The sequence below is a fragment of the Helobdella robusta genome, assembly GCF_000326865.2.
Source record: "Helobdella robusta unplaced genomic scaffold HELROscaffold_67, whole genome shotgun sequence".
NCBI lineage: Eukaryota > Metazoa > Annelida > Clitellata > Rhynchobdellida > Glossiphoniidae > Helobdella > Helobdella robusta.
In genome coordinates, this window is record NW_008705379.1 from 387,086 (window position 1) to 409,902 (window position 22,817).

At 37.0% G+C, this 22,817-nt stretch overlaps 4 protein-coding genes across 4 annotated transcripts; 2 read left to right on the forward strand and 2 right to left on the reverse strand.

The window, feature by feature from the left end:
* The first annotated feature begins 1,629 nt into the window (after positions 1 to 1,629).
* On the forward strand, positions 1,630 to 5,912 carry HELRODRAFT_194130 (hypothetical protein). Its single transcript, XM_009030341.1, has 8 exons — positions 1,630 to 2,499; positions 2,818 to 2,881; positions 3,123 to 3,227; positions 3,478 to 3,636; positions 3,821 to 3,976; positions 4,206 to 4,378; positions 4,534 to 5,461; positions 5,483 to 5,912. The coding sequence occupies exons 1-7, from the start codon at positions 1,814 to 1,816 to the stop codon at positions 5,426 to 5,428; spliced, it is 2,238 nt and encodes a 745-aa protein (XP_009028589.1). The 5' UTR covers positions 1,630 to 1,813; the 3' UTR covers positions 5,429 to 5,461; positions 5,483 to 5,912.
* Positions 5,913 to 7,005: 1,093 nt separating this feature from the next.
* Positions 7,006 to 8,874, reverse strand: HELRODRAFT_186116 (hypothetical protein). Its single transcript, XM_009030342.1, has 6 exons — positions 8,705 to 8,874; positions 8,535 to 8,589; positions 8,274 to 8,393; positions 8,061 to 8,117; positions 7,672 to 7,875; positions 7,006 to 7,553 (listed from the first exon to the last, which is right to left on the reverse strand). The coding sequence occupies exons 1-6, from the start codon at positions 8,723 to 8,725 to the stop codon at positions 7,204 to 7,206; spliced, it is 807 nt and encodes a 268-aa protein (XP_009028590.1). The 5' UTR covers positions 8,726 to 8,874; the 3' UTR covers positions 7,006 to 7,203.
* Positions 8,875 to 10,394: 1,520 nt separating this feature from the next.
* Positions 10,395 to 12,980, forward strand: HELRODRAFT_181067 (hypothetical protein; the record flags this gene model as incomplete). Its single annotated transcript, XM_009030343.1, has 9 exons — positions 10,395 to 10,550; positions 10,635 to 10,846; positions 10,913 to 11,024; positions 11,093 to 11,358; positions 11,457 to 11,556; positions 11,622 to 11,733; positions 11,957 to 12,015; positions 12,088 to 12,180; positions 12,894 to 12,980. 9 exons carry the CDS (start codon positions 10,395 to 10,397, stop codon positions 12,978 to 12,980), a joined length of 1,197 nt encoding a protein of 398 aa, XP_009028591.1.
* Positions 12,981 to 13,068: 88 nt separating this feature from the next.
* HELRODRAFT_194132 (hypothetical protein) lies at positions 13,069 to 22,701 on the reverse strand (the record flags this gene model as incomplete). The annotated part of the gene is made up of 13 exons (XM_009030344.1): positions 13,069 to 13,968; positions 14,053 to 14,175; positions 14,336 to 14,542; positions 14,980 to 15,195; positions 15,262 to 16,638; positions 16,809 to 17,345; positions 17,431 to 18,033; positions 18,212 to 18,823; positions 19,338 to 20,048; positions 20,433 to 20,882; positions 21,324 to 21,480; positions 21,552 to 22,168; positions 22,674 to 22,701. The coding sequence occupies 13 exons, from the start codon at positions 22,699 to 22,701 to the stop codon at positions 13,469 to 13,471; spliced, it is 6,138 nt and encodes a 2,045-aa protein (XP_009028592.1). The 3' UTR covers positions 13,069 to 13,468.
* Between the last annotated feature and the right edge of the window lie 116 nt (positions 22,702 to 22,817).

Below are 22,817 nucleotides of genomic sequence, written 5' to 3' on the forward strand. Positions count from 1 at the left end.
TTGAAACACTTTTTTGACTGATATGTTGATCAAAAACTCCTTAACTATTTTCTTTCATTTTTCGTTTACCTTCCGCGCGAATTTGTTAGAAATGACAAAAGATTTATTCTTGTTCGGCTTGAGTCAGCACGAAGCGCGAGAGAAAGAGCTGCAGACGTTTCGAGAAGGTGCCACGTACATCATTACGACGAGCACGCAGACGAGTAGAAATGACATCGAAGCATTCCTTGAATACAAAAGAGGGGTTCTACAATTTTTTTTTCTTTTACTAATCCATTTTCTTCATTTACAATAATTTAACTCCAGCAGAAGACTAAATATTAATCAACCTTAACCTGAAATGAATTTTTGCGAGCGTAGGTTTGGAACCGATTTGAATTCATGGAGAAGGACTCGCTACCTGAGACGAAGATAGAATACAACAACACGCTGGATAATCTATTTTTCAAGCTTGTCAACTACGAAATAACACTAGTCGAAAATTTAGATGTCAGTGCGTTTGTTTCTATATTAATTTAAAAATTAAACGTTCCAAAAAAAATTTTTTTTAATTTTATTAACTTTCAATGCTTGCAGGATTTGATACAACAGTTGGAGTTGAATCTAAACGAAATGGTAACTGACTTTAAAACGCACATACACGCTAAAATGTCAAGCATCAGAGAATTAGCCGGATCCTTCTACGAATCTTTAATAGGAGAAGCCAACAATTTAGCAGAGAAAAGACGCAAACCCGACGAATTCGACGAAATTCCTAGCGAAATAATGCACGTACGATAAAGATTTTTTTTTAGAAAATTGCAAAATCTATGTTTGTTGTCTCTACTGTTTACTTATAACTCAATTTCAAAAATTAAATTCGTAAATTTTTATAAAAATCTAGCTTGCCGGCGACAAGATGTTGCTGACCGTGACAATTCAGACGACTCATGACCAGCGCCTGGCTAAGATGGACAACGTACAAGACGATATATACACGCGTCTAAACACGTACGTGCCAGCCATCATAGGAGAACTTCACGATAAGATGGAAGTTAAGAGGAATCGAGCCAGGATTCAAGAGATTTGCCACTTTGTCGATCACCATCGTAACGACGGGAACCATCTTTTTGACGCCATGCTTCTTGATTAGCCGTGATGATAACGACGATGATGAAGAAAAAGAAGAAGAAGAAAAAGAAGAAGATGATGATATGATGGTGGTGAAAACAATATGAGGATGATCATGGTTGTTGCGGTGTTGTGTTTGTGGCTATGACGGCAAATCAAATTTTCATAAAATGATACAATTTGTAGATGTAAACTTTTAAAGACATTTGGCTTTAGATGAAAAATATCAATTATTAAATGAAGTTTTGGCTTTAAATGAAAAATATAAATTAATGAATGAAGTTTTGGTTTTAAGAGATAAATTTGTTATAAAAACTTTAAATTTTGATATTTTTGCTTGAATAAATTCAACCATTCTACATGTTTTAGATGTAGGTTTTGTTATTTCGTTCACAAAATGGTCAAAATTTAATAAAATTTGTTTTGTATTCGAATGAATTTCTGTTGCAAACGTACGAACTGTACATTTTGGGATGGTTTTACGTTGTTCAGTGCCTAAATAAATATCTTAACTTCAAGTTTTTTTTGTTTTGTTTCGTGAAATTGAATTTCTGGAGCAAAACCTCTCACTGCAAAGTCAAACGTTGGAACATTTAATTAGTGATTCGACTGATTAAAAATAATTAAAAGGTTTGAAATTTATTGCCGTTCTCTTCTGAGAAGTTTCACACTGAGAAAAGCTCATCAAGCTATTTTCTCTACAATGAGCGAAACTAACTCGAACGCCGAACACGTTCCACCAAGTGAAGCAGGACAGCCTCAGCAGATGATACAAACTCAACAGACACAAACTCAAGAGACCCAGGTTCGACAGCAAGCAATTCAGCAGATTGTGACATCCCATCAGCAAAGCAGCTTAAACAACAATGCTGGGACATTTCGGTCAAGAAGTGTTGCTGGTGCTGAGCGGAACGCGGTGACGTTCCAAATAGATCAAGCAATGTTCGTTTCCTTCCAACAACAGCAGTCAGCAGCCCCGCCACAGCGTAGCGGCCTCAGCAGCGGCAATAATAGAAACGGTAATACTCGATTCCAACCGCTACACCATCCTCTTGATCAGAGACGCAATGAGCCACGACCAGGTAACAGTCGTCAACTTCAGCAACAAACACAAAGACAACGTTTGTGGCTGCAACCACAACAGCCGCGACAACAGCGGCAGCCGCAGCAGCAACAGCAGCAGCAACAACAACAGCAACAACAACAACAGCCGAGAGCTGAACCGAGCGGACCAACTTCACCGCCGCCGTTTGGTTACGACAACACATTTGAATCTGAGTTGGATTCAAGATTCTACTGTCCCATCTGTCTAGCAGTTCTCAAAGAGGTCATGCAAACAAAATGTGGTCACAGATTCTGCAAAAGTTGCCTTAAGCGGACAGAAAATAGGTTAAAAATTGTTTAAAATTTAATTTTAATTCATCGTCACTGTGGAAATATTTAGAGTTTTTACATTAAAATTGCATGTAACGAAAAAATAAAATATATATTAAATCTTTTATAATACTTTTTTAGCATTCATTTAGTATTAACTAAAAATAAAATGGTGCATGTGAATAAAAATGAATACACGTATTAACGGGATTGGCGCATTTTGCATTTAAACCCGGTCACTGCATCGCCGCTGCCAACCACCTTAACCAGTACACCGCTCAAATACAGATTACATATAGGTATTGACTTGAAATTTGATAAATTTTAAACCAGCCATAATAGATCGTTACGATGCCCTGTTGACAAGACCTTCCTGAGTATGAACAACCCAAAAGATGTACCTAGCAACATTTTGCTTCTCCATTATAAAAAGATTACTTTTTATTTTTTTAGATCTAATTTATTTTTAAAAAAAATGTTCAATTCAATTAGCAATGGCAGTTGCTGTTAACTTAATTTAACATTTTTACATAAAATATAAATAATCAAGATTGAATGACTCAGAGCCAAAAAAATATTCTAAAAATCGTAAATTAGGATTTTAAACTCTGTAAAAAATGTCTATTTTTAAACTTTAGGTATTTCCTGATATTGCCACCGATAGGGAGGTGAGGTCCCTCAGGGTCCACTGTAGCAATCAGGCCATCGGATGTTCTTGGAAGGGAGAGCTAAACAATTTTGATGTATTTAAAATTTGTTAAATCTCCCCTATTTAATACCATAAACGACTTTATTTGTTATATCAGTTATTATTGTTTTCTGCGGTTATTTTATAAATTATTTTGTTAAATCTCCCCTATTTAATACCATAAACGACTTTATTTGTTATATCAGTTATTATTGTTTTCTGCGGCGATAGCAACAAAATTATAATTTAATTTATTATTAAATTTATAATTTTAAATTATAAAATATAAATAAACAAATTTACAGAAACACGTGGAACAATGTATGAAAGACTCAATTGCCTGCGTGTTCAACTGTGGCATGACTTTTAACAGGACAGAGATCGAGGCTCACCTACTGAAATGTACCAAAAAAAAGGAGGCTTGCCCCCACTGTCAAGCCGAAATGTTCTCTATCGAGTTGGCCGTCAGTTTGTTTTTAATCTTTTTTTTGTTTTTTTTTTCTTCTTATAGTTTTATTAATAATATCGTTTCCTACGTAATTTATTTCATCTAGATATATGAACATTTCATTTCCAACTTCATAATTTGTTTATTAAGACATAGACGTACCAAATTTTTTTTACAAAAATTTGTGAAATGTCTCCTAGAAACACCAGCTGATAAACTGTCCCAAGCTACCTGTTCAATGTGTGCTGTGTGGGGAGACGAACCTAACGAGGGGAAGCTTGCAAGAACACATGGAGACTGTTTGTCCGTCTGTTCAAGTTCATTGCTCCCATTCGTCTCTGGGTTGTAATTTTAAAGTCAGTTTTTGGTGTTGTGTTTTTTTAGCTTCCGTTGTTATTGTGTTGTCCATGCTGCTTGTAAATTTGAAGAAGAGGTTTTTTTCGAGTTATTTTACAAAATCTTGAGCGGGTTACTTTCATGCTGACAATTCATTGATACAATTTTTTATTTTTGAGTAACTCACAACCGAACGACCGAACGACCGACCGACCGACCGACCGACCGACCGACGAACCCCCTTCGCAGGACCAGCGTTCTCGGATGCCCATGCACTACACCGCTGAGATTAACTACCACGGCCATCTGGCTAGAGAAAAATTTTCAGAACATTCCAGATGGTTGTGTATACTGAATGATCAATATGTGGACTGCAGTAACAAATTAGATACTTTGGAGGAAAAATTGCGTAACCTGGAAAGGTAGAAATGACGTCATATATTTTTATTTCAATTTCGTTTTTTGTCACTCATCGTATTTATTTTTTATTTAAAAACATGAAAATTTCAATTATTCAAAAACCGAAAAAAGTTAATAAAAGTTTACAAATTTTCAAAAAATTTATATGCCTATTCAGTATGTGGAATCAAAATAAACTTTTGTCCCACGCTTGTTCGAAGTGGAACCCCATGGATAACGTCGGTCACGATGGCAAGCTCTTCTGGAAAGTCTTCATTCCGCAAAAAGGTCCCAAAGTAATTACCAGTCCCCACTTCTTCATTGGATACAATCCCGGATACAGATTCATCGTCAAACTCTACTTTCCAAATTCAAACGAGAACGCGCCCGTGAAGGCAGTCCTACTCTGCAAGCCCTCTCAACTGAACGAATATTCGCTCAAATTTCCAATCGATGGTTTTTTAAAGATTTCTCTCCCATCCCAGACCGGCAGGTTGGTTGAGTTTTCGACGTCCCTTGAGTCACGGCTGGAGGAGGGCAGTAGCAGCAGAGAAGCCACGAACAATCTAACCTTCAACAGCGCCGATCTTTCTGGAGACAGAAGAACCAGCACAGTTTGCAAAAAAAAGACGAGACCACCTCCAGAATATCGTAATGCTGCTAATTCCGACCACTACTTATTTGACTCTTCAGATTCTTCCTCGTCGTCATTTTTCAACGATTCCTTTGGCACAAATAGTCAAAAGAATAAACCGAAAAAAATTGACCGCAAGATGCCTGCAAAAAATTTTCACGTGATGAAATATTTTGAAAATTTGTACCCGCATTATTTAACAAATTGTTCTGGTCAATCTTTTCGGACTCCGCCAACACGAAGGGAAGATCAACAGCAGCAGCAGCAGCAGCAGCAGCGAGAGTTGGCACCATCATCGGGTTATCAAGCACAACATCAAATGGCCAAAAAGAAAGATAGAGTATGCGTTCATTTGCTGACGAGAAATGAAATGCACGAGAAATGTTTTGAAATGGAGGGCCAAATATTCGTTCATGTTGAAGTTAAATTGTACTTTTGACTTTCTCAAGTATTTGCGCGTGCGTGTATGTGTGTGTGTGTGTGTGTGTTTGTGGTGTGTGCGCTGACAGCAGTGTGTGTAACTGACAGCAAAAAAACGTTGTGTAGTTGTTGATGCTGAACAATTAAATTAAATTATTTCTCTTCAAAACTGGTTACGGATGATATAAAATAGACAATTTAGGAATACAAAAAAAATCAGTCAAAAAATAGTTTGACGAATATGTGATGAATTTTATTTATACAAGATGTTTTATTTTAATTATTATCGTCTTAAACTTTTTTCGTCTTTATTTATTTTTTATAAAACCTTCTTCGTTTTTAAGCAATGTTTTAACAAAGACAAAGACCCAAAAACTAGTTGACGCGTGTATATGCGTTTGTCTGTTAAGTATTTGATTTGATATTATATAATAACCTCCCATTGCTTTTTATGTTTATACGTTTCTATGTACTTTCGTCTGTATGAATGGTTAACACTTTTATATAAGAACAATTTCTGAGTGTTGTTTATTTATATTATTTAAAAATAAAATTCACAATATTTATGAGAAAAAAAATGTAATTAATATACAGGGTGAAACAGTGATAATTTTAGTAGCAGATAGTGTTATAAAAACTATACTGCTGTGAGTGTTTGTGATAGGAAACAAATTGAAAAATTATTTTTTGTAGTTTAACACAAAAATATGATTTAAAACAAGAATACAGAGATACATTTTTATGCAAAGGTAAAAATTAATTTTTTTATTCATGTATTTAGAGTGAGCATACTTATCAATATGTAATTTGATTAGGATGTAAGAAGAGGTAGAGGTTTCGAATATCTTGTGTGTTGTCGTTTTGTATTATGTGTCATAGTATGTTTTGTATGTTTTATCATTGTGTATTTAGTGTATATTGTGTATCATTGTATGTTTTGTCGTTGTATGTTTAGCATGTTGTATGTTTCGTATGTTTTGTACGTTGTATCATTGTATAGTTTGTATTTTGTATCACTGTATGTTGTATCGTTGTATGTTTCGTATCTTGTATCATTGTATGTTTTGTATGTTGTGTCTTTGTGTGTTTTGTATGTTGAATCATTGCAGATTGCTAAATGTAGAATGTAATGCCATGGGTTTGGACGGTTGATTCATCAACAGCAAATACAAATTATTATTTTCCTATCATAAGCATATTACAGTATATGACATAGTTCTTTCAACATTGTTAGGTTACGTTAACATTAACAATTTTATCATTTTTAAATTCAACTAATCATTAATTCGTTTGGATATCTATCTATTTATTTATTAACTTATTCAATTACTTATTTGCAACCATAGAGTTATTTTAAATTGTTTGTTTCAAACGAAAATTTCAACCTTTTTCACCCAACTAAAAATTAATTAGGCATAAGTCTTATAAACTAAAACGAAGTATTAGCGTTGTTTAATATTAATTGCGTTACAGGTTGCAAGATAGTACGCCGGGATGAACATCCATTTTAACCTAAAATTTTATATCTTAAATATAATTTTACATTTTTTAAGTTAAAAAAAACAAACTTTACACAAAAAATAACGTGTTGACATTGAGAATAATACAAAAAATGATAAAATGTCAAACTCTGATTATTTTGATATAGATACAAGGGTTATTTTGATGTAGATACAAACATGGATTATTTTGATAGAGATACAGACAAGTGTATTTTAACATTAAAAATTATTAACAAATTTACATAATTTAAACCTTAAAAATAAAAACAACAAAAAAACATAAAAAAAAACTTTATACAGTCTGCTGCAGATCACTTTCCGCACAACTCAACCTCTGCCTGGCGGCATTGCCGCGGTACTTGAAACCGGGCCATCCCACGGCTTCGTACCTCGTGAAGTACCAGTACAAAATCCAGAGAATATTCCCGAAGCAATTCATCAGAGATGCCTTCGAAGCATCCGAATCGAAACTCAAAACTAGGGATGTGATGACGCAGAAACCGAAACAGGCCAGCGCCGTGAAGGCGTACGTGACGGTTGTGATCCAGAATGAGTAGAGGTACAGGGTCGGGTGGCAGTATCGGTTACTTGTCTCGTCTTGAATATCGAAATCGTTGTAGATACGGTAAATCCATACACTTCCTAAAATGAATTTGAATAGAGAATTAATTTCTTGGCCTATAAGGTTTATTTTTTACACTTACAATCTAATAACATTAGCACTATCTGAAAATAGTAGTCTCATCCAGACACAATTTACCTGTAATGAACCAAGCAAGTAGAAACCAGCTAAGCACTACAGCCAGTGGATTTGTTTTGACATCTTCTTTCGTTCTATGCCCACAACCATTCACCCAACTTTGAATGAGGTTGAGAACGTTCTTCACCACCCCAAAACAACCTCCGACTACCAGGTAGATTGGAATGTAAGGTTGCCGCTTGCATTGCTGTAGGTAGAGCGTACCTTCAAAGTTGACGCCGGTTCAAAATTATTCAAATTATAAAAATTTTTTTTTTGACGTTTCAACATTTAAATAAATTTAATGTGCATTATAAATAGTGTTCTTTTTGACATAAATCATTATAAAATTTGTATTGTGAAGGCTAAAAAAGTTAAACGACAACTTTTTTAAAATACTTCAGACTCACCGACAACTATCATGGATACAGGGATTGCTAATAATGATGCTATCAGGATCCAACCAGCTGAAGAGAGAGTTTTTTAATTTTGTCATTTTAAATCACAAATACAAATTTTAAAATAGTGATTAACTTAATTATCTATTTTTCGATTTAAATTTTAATAATCAATTTTTAAACTTTAATAAAAATGAAAAATATTTAAAAAAAAAATTGACCGACTAGTTTCAAAAACAATCAGAGCGAATTTTCCGAAAAAATCGACAAAGCTACTCGATCTGTAGTAGGCACCTTTCACTCTCCTAACAAAATTCAATCCTTTTTCTGGAGTTTGAAGACAGGCTGGCAAAAATTTTGTAATATAAATCATAAAATAACCAAACAGAGTAATGATTTCAACTTTTTTAACGATAATTTCAAATTTTTAACTGCTTTTTTGCTAAACTATTTTCATTTTTTACGAAATAATAATCAAAAACTTACCACTTGGTTGCAAGAGAGGGTTATTTTGATCCACTCTCTCTCGCGTATTGGTGTTCTGTTGAGTATTTTAAATTCCATTTTTCAAAAAAAGAAAAAAAAATTATTTCAATTTTATATCAATTTTTCATTCATTTAGAATTCTGCTGTTAAAACGACCTCACGTGACTCACCATTTTCTCATAAACTTTCATTAAGCAACATCAAAAACGTTCGATGAATTTTAAAATTAAAGTAAATTTCGTACAACTTTCGCAGTTTAATCAGTATAGGTATTCTAAGCAGGTTGACAATCACATTAGACATAAAACTCATACGTTAATCTATCTGACGCTGGCTACATTGCAACATTAAGTAATAATTTTATAACCTTACAATTCTTTGAAACAGCTGAATCGATATATTGATACATTTGTATAAACAAACAAACAAATAAACGGATTGGCAAATATAGGTGCTTGGGAAAGAATTCACTCGAGCGCTGCCTGTCTTCATCCAGCGTGGAATGACTGATAGTATGATTCCACCACAAAAATCCAGGTCAATTATGTACTATAAGTTTACATTATTAATGAATGAATACGTACAACAGCACATACTTACGTACATACACACATACAATACAATACAATACAACACATACAACAAAACATACATACAATACATACAACAATACATACATACAATACATACAACAATACATACATACAATACATACAACAATACATACATACATTCAGTCATACAGCGTTCATGCATGCATATTTATTACATACATGTATCTATACCTATGTTTTTTGATGCTAACGATGATTTAATCTCTTTGCGTTTGTCTACGGCACTTAGCGATATGCTAATAAAATTTTACTATATCGCTTGTCGGCTCTTAGAATAGAAATTTTACTCATAAATTAAAATTACAATGTCTGAGTTATATCATAATGAAATTAGGGCATTGAAATATACAGGCTGTACAAATCGTCACATGTTTTTACATATACAATACATACAACGATACACACAATGTTAAAACAACTTTCACATCTTTCCAATACAGGTAACATATGCTCAGGTAAGTCGCAAGACGCACAAAGACACACATTTTTTTTAAAACTACGACAAAAAATTCATTGAAATAATTTGCCAACTTGACTAAGACGCAAAAATGATATCTTTTAGCGTTTGAGTTGTGTGTTTTATTGATATAATGACATTTGAAAATAAAATATCATGTGAGATTATATTGAGTGAGATCTAACGCTCGAAGCCGTGAATGCCTGCCTAGAGATTGCGCTGCGACGACGATGATACAAGCGCAGCAGGGATGGATGATGGGATGATGGCGACGCTGAAGATGAGTTTATTAATTTGTTTCGGTTAAATTTGGTTTAAGATTTTTATTTTAATTTTTCGACTTAGGTGTAAAATTATTCTTGACAACTTCTTTCTCAATAAAAATCTCATAAAATTTGAGACAGTTTTTTTATTTATGTTTTTGTTTAATCTTTTAAATATTTATATAAATTAATTTATCAATGTATTCTTTAATTTAAAATTAAATTTGAATAAATTAAAATAAAAAATTCATTCGTGCTATTAGCAGCTAAATAATCTGTCCTGGACGCGAAAATGAACATAATTTAAACCGAGAAGAGGCTGAGATGATACGTGACACACAATGAAAAATGAAAATAAAAAAAATCAATATCACTCTCTTTTCCTTTCATTCCGTTTCATCATCATGTTTCCTCAGTTTAGATAACTAGCCATATAGTTCCTTGTTTGGTGCTTGTTTGTCATTTTGACGAATGCAAATTCTGCAGTCTGGTATTACTTTTTAGATTCTCGTTTCCTGCAGAGGCGATGGAAGTGATCGAGGTGAGTGGCGAAGATGGTGGGATGTACATAGAGAATGGTGACAGCTTCCTCATTCATTTTCTTCATTCCTTTCCACGTATTGACTTTTCACTAACAGTCGTTAATTCTACGTTTGATTTGGAATCGACAAAATACAAAGAGGTTAGTTAGCTTTCGGTGGCTAGTTTTTTAAATAATAAAATTGGAAATCAACTAAATAAGAAACAACACAAATGAACGACATAGTCGCTTTTGTTCTGGGCATCGTTGCCAGTACTAGGGCTTCTGATAGTGCTGATATCCCTGCTGGCCTACTTAATATTTCGCTGCATATGCAAGTCTGCCTACGATGATGAATCGACGAACAGAAGCAGAATTTCAGAGTCTGAGTGTGAGAAAACCAACAAATGCATCTCGTGCGTCAAGTGGTCCATCAGCTGTTTGGTACTGCTGGCCTGGTTGGTATTGCACATAATTTATTTTTAATTTTAAGTGAAATTTTTTTTGTGCAAATTACTTTCAAGTGGCTCTTCAGCTTTTGGGTTTTATGGCAACAATGAAATTCGCAAAGGTTCAAATATTGTTAGTGATGCAATTGCGTCTACAGCCATTAATTTATACTACGCTCAAACTCAGGTTTAATGTTTGCCATTTTTCAATTTGTAAATTTTGTTTAATTAATCGTTTCATCAAATTTTAAAAAGGTATCTCAGTTGAGAAATTTGATAAATTCGACCAACGCCGAAATTAAAAGTCTGAGAGAAACGTTGAAGCGTCACTTCGGCCAGTACAGGCATTTAAACACGACGGCCAATGAAGAGCTGGGCAAACATTTGGAGCTGATGTCGCGCCGAATGACTGAAGTTTGGAATCACGTCAGAGATCTTGTTGATAGGGATGAAAAGAGAGATGAAACTGATAGTAAAGTAGCCATTTATTCGAAACTCTTCGAAGATTTTGATCTGTACAGGTATCGTTCTTTGATATATTCATAACTTTCGTAAAGTAGCTAGAAACGTTTTTATAAAATTTATTATATATATTATATATTATAAATTATATTTATAGGTGGATAACGTGCATTTCAATTTTCGTCTGGCTAATAGTCTTATCACTTATGCTTCTGCTCGGAGCTGTTAAGAGTTCCAAATGTTTGCTCTTGGTGTTAGTTGGTCATTCATGAAATTTTATCTCTAATTTGATGTCCACAATTTTTTCTTTCCGACGTTTCAGATATTAATTGGTGCCATTTTTAAATTCACCACGTTTCAGATTTTGTACATGTGGTATTCTAACTCTTGTGGTTTGCTGGTTGTCATGCAGCTTACATCTCGCATTAATTCTAGTTAGCAAATTTATATTTGTTTAAAGGATATTTTTTATACAATACCAGAGGTAATTTAATGAATGAAATATATTAAATTTTTCTTAAGGGTTTATCTGATTTTTGTTTCAAGCCAGACGTATCATCTATTAAAGAGATCTCAAAGTATTATGACTCACGTTAGTAAATTTTGCTTTCGACTAACCAATCTACTACAATTTCATTTGGAACGTTTAAATTCAAGGTTTCACAGAATATTACATCAAATGTAACCCAACTAAGCATCCAAATCCATTAGTTCATGTTGGTGCATTCTTACATTTCGTATAATAACTGTAAAGTGTAGAATATGAGGTTTTTAATTTTGTTTTTCAGCACATAAAGGGTGCTCAAAATGGCGTTTCTGAGATGAATTCAAACATAAATGAAGCAGCAAATTACATTAAAAACTTCTTGCCCCAGAGCGAGGTTAATACACCAGATGCCCAAATGTTATTTCCTTATTTATTATCAATCTAACTTCATATCAACTTAATTTATCCTCAACCTAACTGATTATTTCTGGATCTATTATCAAACTAATTTTTTCAAAATTCAGTCGAGCTATTTAGCCAGTTCAATTCAAACTAATGTAGAAAGCATAAATATCTGCCTAGCTAAATTGATTGCTTTGAGTGAATGTTCGACTCTGAACAAAATTTACAAGCATTCAATTCATGGAATGTGCCACATAGCATTGTGAGTAAAATAATAAAATGTATTTTGCTTTCTATTTATATTTAATTTAGTGTTTTTCTCTAATTAAAAAGACCAGGTTACACTAACATTACCTTACTCTCCTTTGCTTTCGGAATAATTCTCGCTCTTTTAGTCTTTTTTTCCATCAAACTCTGGAGATTGACAACGAGGTAGGTATGAATGATGTCATCACCATACACACACTTACAGCAAACTTCCTCAACTTAATAAAACACTTTTTAAACATTTTCTTAGTTTTCCGAACGGATCGGTGATTAAAGAGAGAGACACGCTGATGTCACATTCATTTCATCAGACCGCCCTACCACCAACGGTGAGAAACGAAAAATCCAAATAAGTCACGTTATAACGTTCTCATTTAACTTCGTTTTAAAACTTGTAGCCATCTTTCTCTCACGAATTTCTTCTTCAATTTCTTTCAGTACACGAGCGGAAGTATATGCAGGCAGTACAGTGGCCTGCTCAACTTGTCTGAAAACTGTAGCACAATGAGGGAATCAATTGCCTGAAAGTGTTCATCTATTTTTACGCATACACTAACGCAGATACTAATTTACGTTAAAAAAGGTTTTTTAGTTTAAGACAAATGATACAATCTATATTTTAGTTTTATTTTATTGCTTTGTTTATCATGATGCATAATTAATAAATAAATTCTGAAAGAAAATTAGTTAAACATATTAGTGAACAAAATAACAACTCGAGATAGAGAGAGAAGAAAACAAATGATCGAATCTAAATTCTCAAACATCATCTGCACACGTCGTCACATCAATAAGAAAGTGGAACGATTCGAACAGAGCATATTATGAATACTTGTGATAGATTATGTAACATGTGGAATTCACGCAATACAAGAGTTGAGAACGCACGTAATAAATTATAAAACAGCGTACAACATGCAGGACATAACTTAATAAAAAATAAATAATTTTCTGTAAGCCAGCGAATATAAATAAATTTTATTATTCATCGAGTATGAAGCCTTCCGAACATTTCACAACTCCGAAACACCTTGATCCTCAATAATGATGCCTTCTTGAGGCGGAGTTTTCCTTCTGAAAAAAATAAAGTTATCATTTTCTATCTTCGTTACGGGCTGGCTGATGTTAGTATCGACCCTTGGTGAGGTGATTGTTAAATTTGGTTCGTCGATTGACACATTTACATTTTCGATGATTTTCTCTGATTGGAAAAGTTTCTTCAAAGAGTTTAATTTTGTATTTCGGCTCTTGAAAATTTTATCATTTTGAGCAATTGACTTCAGTTGGTTGAATGATTTTTCATTATGCTTTTCAGTCAGCTGCTGTTTCTTGAGAGTCAGCCTTTTGAACCTCGTCACCACTATAACAGCCATTACGGTAATCATGATCGTTAGCAGAACCACCCAAACGAATAAAATTACACTGATCGTAGTAAAATAAGTTGTTGTTTGTTCGAGGTCTTTAATTTGTTGAACCGATTGTGCATAATTATCATCTAAAATGTACTGAAGGGCTGCGAAAAGTAATGCAACATAATGTTTACTTGTTACACTTATTTTTGAGCAAGTCAATGAAGTTAATCAAATTTGAAACGAACCTTGGAATCCAACACCAAGAGGTCCTCTAGGACCTGTACTCCCAGTGTCACCCACAATCCCAGTAGAACCAGTCGATCCAACGTTTCCTCGTTTGCCAGTCGAACCAGTATATCCAACTTGACCTTTAAGAACGCAAAATTATTTGGTCAGCACATAGTAACCTACCGCACGTACTATACAACTTGACTTTAATACAGTAATTAAACAATGCCGGAGTTAAAATAACTTACTAAATGGTTGTAATAAATTAAAATGGGATATAATTAAGAATGATTGACTGACCAACAGGTCCTGTAGAGCCGGTGTTCCCTGCTGATCCTGACGATCCTGTAAAACCGACCTGCCCTCTCGCTCCCACGTAACCTGTGGCGCCCTGGTACCCTGTATTACCGGGGTTTCCAGTTGCTCCTTGCTGACCTTGTACTCCCTGACTGCCTGGCCTTCCTTGGTTGCCTATTGTTCCGTTATCACCTGGATTCCCTCTTAATCCTGGTTTTAACGAAAAATATGATCACCACTATAAATATCGAAGAAAGTTATTGAAGCAGTTTACAAGTTGCCTCACACGGTACAGTACGACAGCACGTCGTGTTTTGTATTGCGATGGCCTGATTTGAGTGCAATGAGAATGCAAACTTGAACAGACGTGAATGAATGTTAATTTACATAGTCTGCTCAAGTGAACGTGGCGAGTTTCTTTTTATGATGAATCTCTGAAGATTATCCATTATAACAAATTAATAATAATAACGTAAACACAACAAACTTTCATATCGAATAAAAAGATGAAAACTATTTATCCACTATTGTAAAAACGTAATATGTAAATGTCTAAAGAGAAATTCCACAAGAATAATTCGAAAAAATCAGAAAATTCGCGACAAAGGAAAGAAAAATGAGTTTATAAATTACTAAAATAAATCTACCTGTAGCTCCTGTGGATCCTTGGATGCCGTTAGCACCGAGTTGACCCACCTGACCAGCAGGTCCAACTGGCCCTGACGAACCGGTATCGCCTTGCAAACCTTGAGCACCTTGGCTACCAGGTTGTCCTGGTTGACCAGTACCCCCAGTGTTACCAGCAACTTCTAAAAAACCAGGCTTGCCAAATAGTTCCTGGCAGCCTGGTGCCCCAGTATCACCTTGAAGCAATTCAATTCAGAAACTTTAAATTGAAACCATCATGAATTGTAAAAAAAATTTAATACCTTGTCGTCCAGCAGGTCCAACTGGTCCCACAATTCCTGGATATCCTGGAGGTCCTACTGGACCAATTTCTCCATAAGAACCAGTTTGACCGGTATTACCAGTACCTCCAGCTGGACCTGATGGACCTTGATAACCAGGGTTTCCAATTGGTCCCGGAGGTCCAGGTAATCCCGATGTTCCACCTAGACCTTGTTGACCAGCTGCTCCTGGATATCCTTTGTTTCCCGTAGAACCAGTGGATCCTACAGGACCTGATTCACCTCTTAAACCAGTAGGTCCAGGTTGCCCTGGCGGACCAGAAACGCCAGTAGAACCGGTATCTCCTCTTGGTCCAACAGGTCCAATTGCACCATACTCACCAGGTGATCCCGTTTGACCTGTTGCTCCATTTGGACCCGGAACACCTACCTTTCCATAATCTCCAAAGGGTCCAAGTGGTCCAACTTCACCAGTTGATCCCTTTATGCCGACTGGACCCTCAACCCCAGAAGGACCGGGCAATCCAGGTTGCCCAGCAGTACCATTGGCACCAGGCTTTCCAGGCAATCCTGCTAGACCAGGCATTCCAGCAGGACCTAAAGGTCCGACTGGACCTCTATATCCTGTAGCACCTACCGGGCCTAGAGGACCAGTGTTGCCAGAAGATCCTATATCACCTCTTGGTCCAACGGGCCCTTGTAAACCAGTGTCACCGACATTTCCCGTAGCTCCGATTGCACCAGGAGGACCAACAGGACCTGGAATGCCTTTTTCTCCCTTTGGACCAATGGCACCACTAGATCCAAGAGGACCAGGAGGCCCAATAGGTCCATCCAGTCCAACATTTCCTTTATCTCCTTTTTCACCAGTTGGTCCTTTTGATCCGGGTACACCTTGCAAACCTACATATCCAGGAGATCCAGGCGGACCAATTGGCCCTGGTTGACCAATTACACCGAGATTACCAGGTGGTCCGTATTCTCCAATTATTCCTTTTAAACCAACAGATCCATTATTTCCTATAGGACCCTCTGTTCCCGTATCTCCTTTTATACCTTTAGGACCTATTGGACCCGTAATTCCCGTGTTTCCTGAAGGTCCTATTGGACCAATGATACCATTTTGACCATTAGGGCCACGCAATCCTTCTGGACCAGTATTTCCAGGTAAACCAACTGGACCAGTTGCACCTGGAGGACCAATAAAACCTCGCGGACCTAACCCACCAATAGGTCCTATTGGGCCTGGAGGTCCAGTATCACCTCTAGGACCAGGATCTCCAATATTTCCCACATACCCTCCGGTACCATTTAGCCCAATGGGACCAGTACCTCCTAATACCCCAACTGCTCCAACAGGTCCAACTGATCCTTTAGGACCAGTAGCACCCGTAATACCTAAGTTAAGTTTTTACGTTAATGAGCCACGTGTAAAATATACATTTCTAAAAAAAGTTTCTTCAAATGTCTTTTGCAGATTTTATTCAGACATTGAAAACTTAACAATTGCATTACCTAAATATAAATATGAGATTAAAATTTTACATAATGCAGCACAAAAAAGTTACCTTCATTTCCAGGTAGCCCATACAATCCTCTTACCCCTTGAGGTCCAATAGGACCAACAGGACCAGTACCTGGAGGGCCCTCCTCTCCTTTCAATCCCTGTTTACCTTCTGGTCCAATAGGACCTACAGGTCCTTGGTCACCAACAGCACCTGTAATTCCTCTCATACCTGTGGCTCCACGTTCACCGCTCAAACCAGGGTATCCAGGCTCTCCTCTAACTCCTGCAGGTCCAGGAACTCCAGTTAAGCCAACCGGACCCGGCGGCCCTTGTCTTCCTTGATATCCTTGAGTACCTTGAACACCCGTAATACCAGTACTACCTGTGAAGCCTTGACTACCAGGATCTCCTTTCAATCCAGTTGGTCCCAAAAGTCCAATATTACCTGTATCTCCAATTAAACCCCGCTCACCCATTAAACCTCTAGGTCCTTCAGGTCCTACATTTCCCGGAGCACCAATTGTACCATTAACACCAGCCGGACCTACGGGCCCCATAGGTCCTCGCGGACCTATTGGTCCAGGTGATCCAGTGAAACCTTAAATTTACAGCGAAAAAACTGATAACAATTATCTGGACAAGTATAGTCATAATTTTTATAAATTAATTAAAAAAATAGTCACCTGGATCACCAGCTGGTCCTGTAGCACCTCTTGGACCAGGATCTCCAACTCTCCCAATATTTCCAATTGGACCTTGAGGTCCTGTATTTCCAACGGGACCCGGCAGTCCAATTAAACCAGTTGAACCGCGGGGACCAACTAATCCAACAAACCCAGTATTTCCTTTAAAACCTGCTGCACCGGTATCTCCTACTGGACCGTATGGCCCAGGATCTCCTACAGCTCCTATAAGGCCTACTGGTCCAGGTAATCCTTGAAGTCCTGTAAGCCCTCGTACACCTTGAAAACCCGGTGATCCAGCTGGACCTTGAGGGCCAGGTAAACCTGTAGCTCCAAAAGGTCCAACAACTCCAATACTTCCAACAGGTCCAAACACACCAGTTGCGCCTGTTGCTCCTGGAACACCTGATTCACCTCGTAGACCTTTGGGTCCAATTGGCCCCATTATCCCAGGAGATCCCGTAGCACCGGTTTTTCCTGTATTACCAGGAGGACCATATGGTCCTCTAATTCCTGGTGGTCCATTTATACCAGTGTTACCCTGAGGTCCAGCTGTTCCATTTGGTCCAGGCAATCCTGGAAGACCAGGTAATCCAAAACCTCCTGCAAAAACAATGATTATGAGGTATCGATCAACACCTTGTGCTTCATGACTACATGTTTTATAGTAATAAATATTCAAATAAAATAAGCTTGCACGCTCTACAAAATATGTACCTAAGATACTGTGCGCTCATCTTAAAAGTTAAAACAAAAATTATAATAAAAATGTGATATATACCTGGAACGCCAATAGAACCACTTTGACCAGTATTTCCTGGAGGTCCTGGTAATCCTAAGCTACCAATTGGTCCAGTTTCTCCAATTATTCCTGAAGTGCCCGTTGGACCAGGTAAGCCCGTAACACCCCGCGCTCCTCCCTGACCATTTGAACCAGCGAACCCAGGATCTCCAATTCGACCAACATCTCCTGTATTACCAGTAGATCCTTTTATTCCAATTAATCCTGTATTTCCAGTGTTTCCAGGATCACCATTTAATCCAGTGGCACCAGTCGAACCAGTATTCCCAGGAACACCCATTTCACCAGAAAGCCCACGCGGGCCATCAAATCCCGGCAGACCTGGTGCTCCTGAATCACCCGGAGATCCTTTAGACCCTGCATCACCTGGCAAACCTGGATAACCAGGCATGCCCATGTCCCCTTTTATTCCTGAAACTCCAAGAGTACCTGCCTCTCCCCTTAATCCTGTGAAACCAGTGGCTCCAGGATTACCAATATCGCCTTGTTGGCCCGAGTTACCTGTAGAACCAGTACTTCCAGTTGAACCCATATTACCAGGAAAACCCGTTTCGCCTCTAGGTCCTGGATTTCCGACAGTACCATTTGGACCTTATGAAAGAGTTAAAAAATTTGTAAATTTGTGTGTAATGAAATGCTTACATCTATGATGTTCAATAAATTATGTAACAACATCAGAAGAGCAAAATGCTATTTTCCAAACACATTATATAACTTGGATTCTTTTTATTCTGTTTTAATAGAACTTAGGTCTATTTAACAAATGAAGAAAAACCAATTTTTTAATTTATAAGAAAGAAGAAATTAAAGTAAGTTAAAAGAGGGAAGATTCATTAAACAAAAAATGAAACAATTGTAAGAATAGTTGAAAATAAAATAAAACAGTAAATGAATTGTAAGTGACGAACAATAAAATAAGATGCCCTAAAATAATAATTAAATAATAATAGTTTATATGTGCTTGCTCAATTATTTTTGAAAAGAAACATCATTAAGTCGGAACAAAATGGTTTCTGAAATCTTATTTTTGAAATGATGTGGTTGATATAAAATATAATTCCATAAACATGTGCAAAATTAAAAAACTCATAGAAATTTGATCTACCTTGATCTCCGACCGGTCCTACTTGTCCAGGATCTCCTCTCAGTCCTTGGAATCCTACTGATCCAGTATTACCAGCATTTCCTGTGGGTCCAGGTAATCCGGGTGATCCTCGCGCACCTACAGGTCCTATTGGACCAGGGAGACCAGTTGAACCAGTAGATCCAGAACTACCGGTGGCTCCAAGAGAACCAGGAAAACCAAGTTGACCATTTGGACCGGGAAGTCCTTTGATGCCTGGATTTCCTGCAACACCCTTAAAACCAATAGGACCAATTGTACCTTGTTCACCTCTATTACCAGGCAATCCAGTGGGACCCGGTAGACCTGAGATACCTGTATTTCCAAACTCTCCAGAATCTCCTCTCTGTCCAGGAAAGCCAGTGGGACCGATGTTACCAGTATCACCACTCACACCTTGTTCTCCACTCAATCCCTGATTTCCAGGTAATCCTTTAGGTCCCCGAACTCCTTGTGGTCCAACAGGACCAGGAAGCCCGCTAGGACCAGGAGGACCATTTACTCCTCGTATACCATTTTGTCCAGTAGATCCCGTGTCCCCAACAGTTCCATTATCACCCCTTGCTCCAACAGGACCAGGAAATCCAGGGTAGCCAGGATCTCCAGCCGGTCCTGATAAACCGGTATCTCCTGTATTTCCTAATGGTCCTATGTCTCCCTGTGATCCAGGATTTCCATTAAATCCGGTGTTTCCTATAAAATCAACAAATATTTAATAATAAAATTACTAATACATACGGGACAATTATATCATATCGGCGAAAAAAATTTCAGAAATAGCAAACATCTCAATACCATAAATAGAAAATTATTAAAAACCTTTTTTAAATTAAAATTTTAAAAAGATGAACGTTGAAAGGTTTTATAAATACGAATTAGTAGCGATTATAGTGAACTGAGTTCAGAGGGAAAATGTAATTACTGGAGCAAATAGAACAATCAAACAATAGCAAAATGTCTGATGATTCCTTTGAAAACTGTGGTGAAAAAGAAACTTATGGTTTTTAATCAGAAAACCAATGCGAAAAGAATTGAGTTCGTGCTAGTTAGATGATTAAATGTCAATAAAAAGCATACCTTGTGAACCGGTAGATCCAGTTGATCCAGTTGATCCTGGTATACCTCTTGCCCCATTAAGTCCTACGTATCCAGGTAATCCAATGCTACCGGTGTCACCTGGAGCTCCTGTATTCCCAATTCCTCCAATTTCACCTTTCGGTCCTACTGGGCCTGTTGCACCCATCGAACCTTGGTTGCCTGTGTTACCCGGATTACCATTTAATCCAACTGCTCCTCTTGGACCTTGGAAACCCGTAGAGCCGCTATTACCTGTAAAACCGATTGGTCCTGCTAAACCTTGGAGACCATCTTGACCCGGGAAACCAACAGGTCCATCTTCTCCTTTTATCCCTGGATTTCCAGTATCTCCAGGTAATCCTGGGTTGCCCATCACACCAACAGCTCCTATAACTCCAGTGTTCCCAGTGGCCCCAACTGATCCTGAAGGACCAATTACTCCAAAAACACCTGATTTGATTAAAACAGTTAAGTTAATTAATTACGATTGACGTAAAACGAATTTACTTTACAACAAACAGTTTGATTTAATCAAAACAATCGATTAATTACGATTGATAAAATAATAGTGTACAATTGACAGTTAAGTTGGATTTTAACAATTAACTTATTAAATAGAATTGATGTAAAAAAATTTAACAATTATTATTGTATAATAAACATATATTTAAAAAAAGTAAAATGTATTTTTTAAAACTTTAACACCACTCTAGATTATATAAAAAATGGTTTATTAAATAATATTTGTTTTACAAACGCTTACTAACATTCAATAAACATTTAAATTTTTTGTTTATGACAACTTGAATTATATTAAAATGGCTTATTTATGTTTAATGTTCTACATACTTTCCTATTGGATTGAAATAATGGCAAAAAACTAAAAAGTACCTGGTAATCCGGATACTCCTGGCTCTCCTGGTGGTCCAGTACTACCAGGTGTCCCGGATTCACCAGATAAACCAGTCGCCCCCGGTGGACCGATGGCTCCTAGTGCACCACTCGAACCTACTGAACCAGATTCCCCAGTCGATCCTTGAAATCCAGTCTGTAACACAAGATATTTTCATAAAAATTTAAAAAACGCTAAAAATCTGAACTGACAAAATCCTCACTAACGTTTCCTGTTTGTCCTCTAGGTCCGGTATCACCTACGGAACCTTTATCGCCTGTTGCTCCAGCGAGGCCAGTATTACCAACTGGTCCATAATTACCAATGAAACCAGTTTGACCGGGATCTCCTACTAATCCAGTTGCTCCTGTGGATCCTGGCAATCCAGTCAGACCTTTTTCACCTGGTAGACCATTTTGACCCATGACACCAGGGTCCCCAACACGACCAGGAGATCCAGATTGTCCCGTGTTTCCGGTAGATCCAGCCATTCCTGGTTCACCTCTCAATCCAACGTCTCCTTGTCTACCATTATTTCCTGTAGCACCTGTACCCCCAACGTTCCCTTGCTGACCTCTAAGACCCGGCTGGCCAGGATCACCCCGCTGACCTGGTGTTCCTTGCTGACCTGATGCACCTGTGTTGCCAGTAAAACCCGGAACTCCTTGTGCTCCAGCAGACCCTTGTTCTCCTCGAGTACCTGATGAGCCAGGGGCACCGGTATTCCCAGTGGTGCCAGTATCACCTCTATCACCAGACAAACCAGTGTTTCCAGTGGAACCGATATTACCTGTAGAACCAACCGGTCCTATAGGACCTTTTAATCCTTGTATTCCCGGCAAGCCTAATTTATATATTAACAAAAACTTTGATGTTGTTATTGACAATAATTTGTACACATTACTCTATGTAAAAGTATCATTGATTAAATCGTTCTACAACGCATTTTTCCTCACATTTTACTTAAAACTATAGAAAATTTTTAAACGATCGAAATTCTTAAATAAGCAGTTGCTAATAGCGGGAAAACGCAATGCAACTTTAGTTCCGCTTGCTTATCAGCACAGGTAGAGGTAGCCGTTACATTTATCAAGCAGAGCGACATTGGTGACGACGCTACTTTTGAAGCTAAAATGACACCGCTATTATTTACTTTTGAGTCGAAATTTTTTAAACTTTTGAAGCTAAAATGAAACCGCTATCATTTATTGCTTTTGAGTTGAAAATTTTTGGTTATTAGGTCGTGTAAAATAATTACTAATCTTTCAATTCGATAAGTTATGTTAAGTTAAATGGCGTGTTTTGTTTCTATATTTGTTTAATGTTTTATATTTGTTCTGCTTTCTTACTTTGAAACTCCAGTGGTTTGAATTTCATTGTATCCCTAAAAAATACGCGGATTTGATTACAGTAAGAAGTTTTATTTAATTTTAGCACATGATTTTTACATTAACACCTGGTTTTATTACGTGGTTGTAACATGTATTAACAGA

Coding starts and splice junctions, on each gene's coding strand:
- HELRODRAFT_194130 (XM_009030341.1), top strand. CDS start 1,814: ATGAGCGAAACTAACTCGAACGCCGAACACGTTCCACCAAGTGAAGCA. Junction 2,500..2,817: donor CTTAAGCGGACAGAAAATAG/GTTAAAAATTGT, acceptor ATTTTAAACCAG/CCATAATAGATCGTTACGAT. Junction 3,228..3,477: donor GAGAGCTAAACAATTTTGAT/GTATTTAAAATT, acceptor ACAAATTTACAG/AAACACGTGGAACAATGTAT.
- HELRODRAFT_186116 (XM_009030342.1), bottom strand. CDS start 8,725: ATGAAAGTTTATGAGAAAATG. Junction 8,394..8,534: donor CCCTCTCTTGCAACCAAGTG/GTAAGTTTTTGA, acceptor AATTTTTGCCAG/CCTGTCTTCAAACTCCAGAA. Junction 7,554..7,671: donor ACTTGCTTGGTTCATTACAG/GTAAATTGTGTC, acceptor AATTCATTTTAG/GAAGTGTATGGATTTACCGT.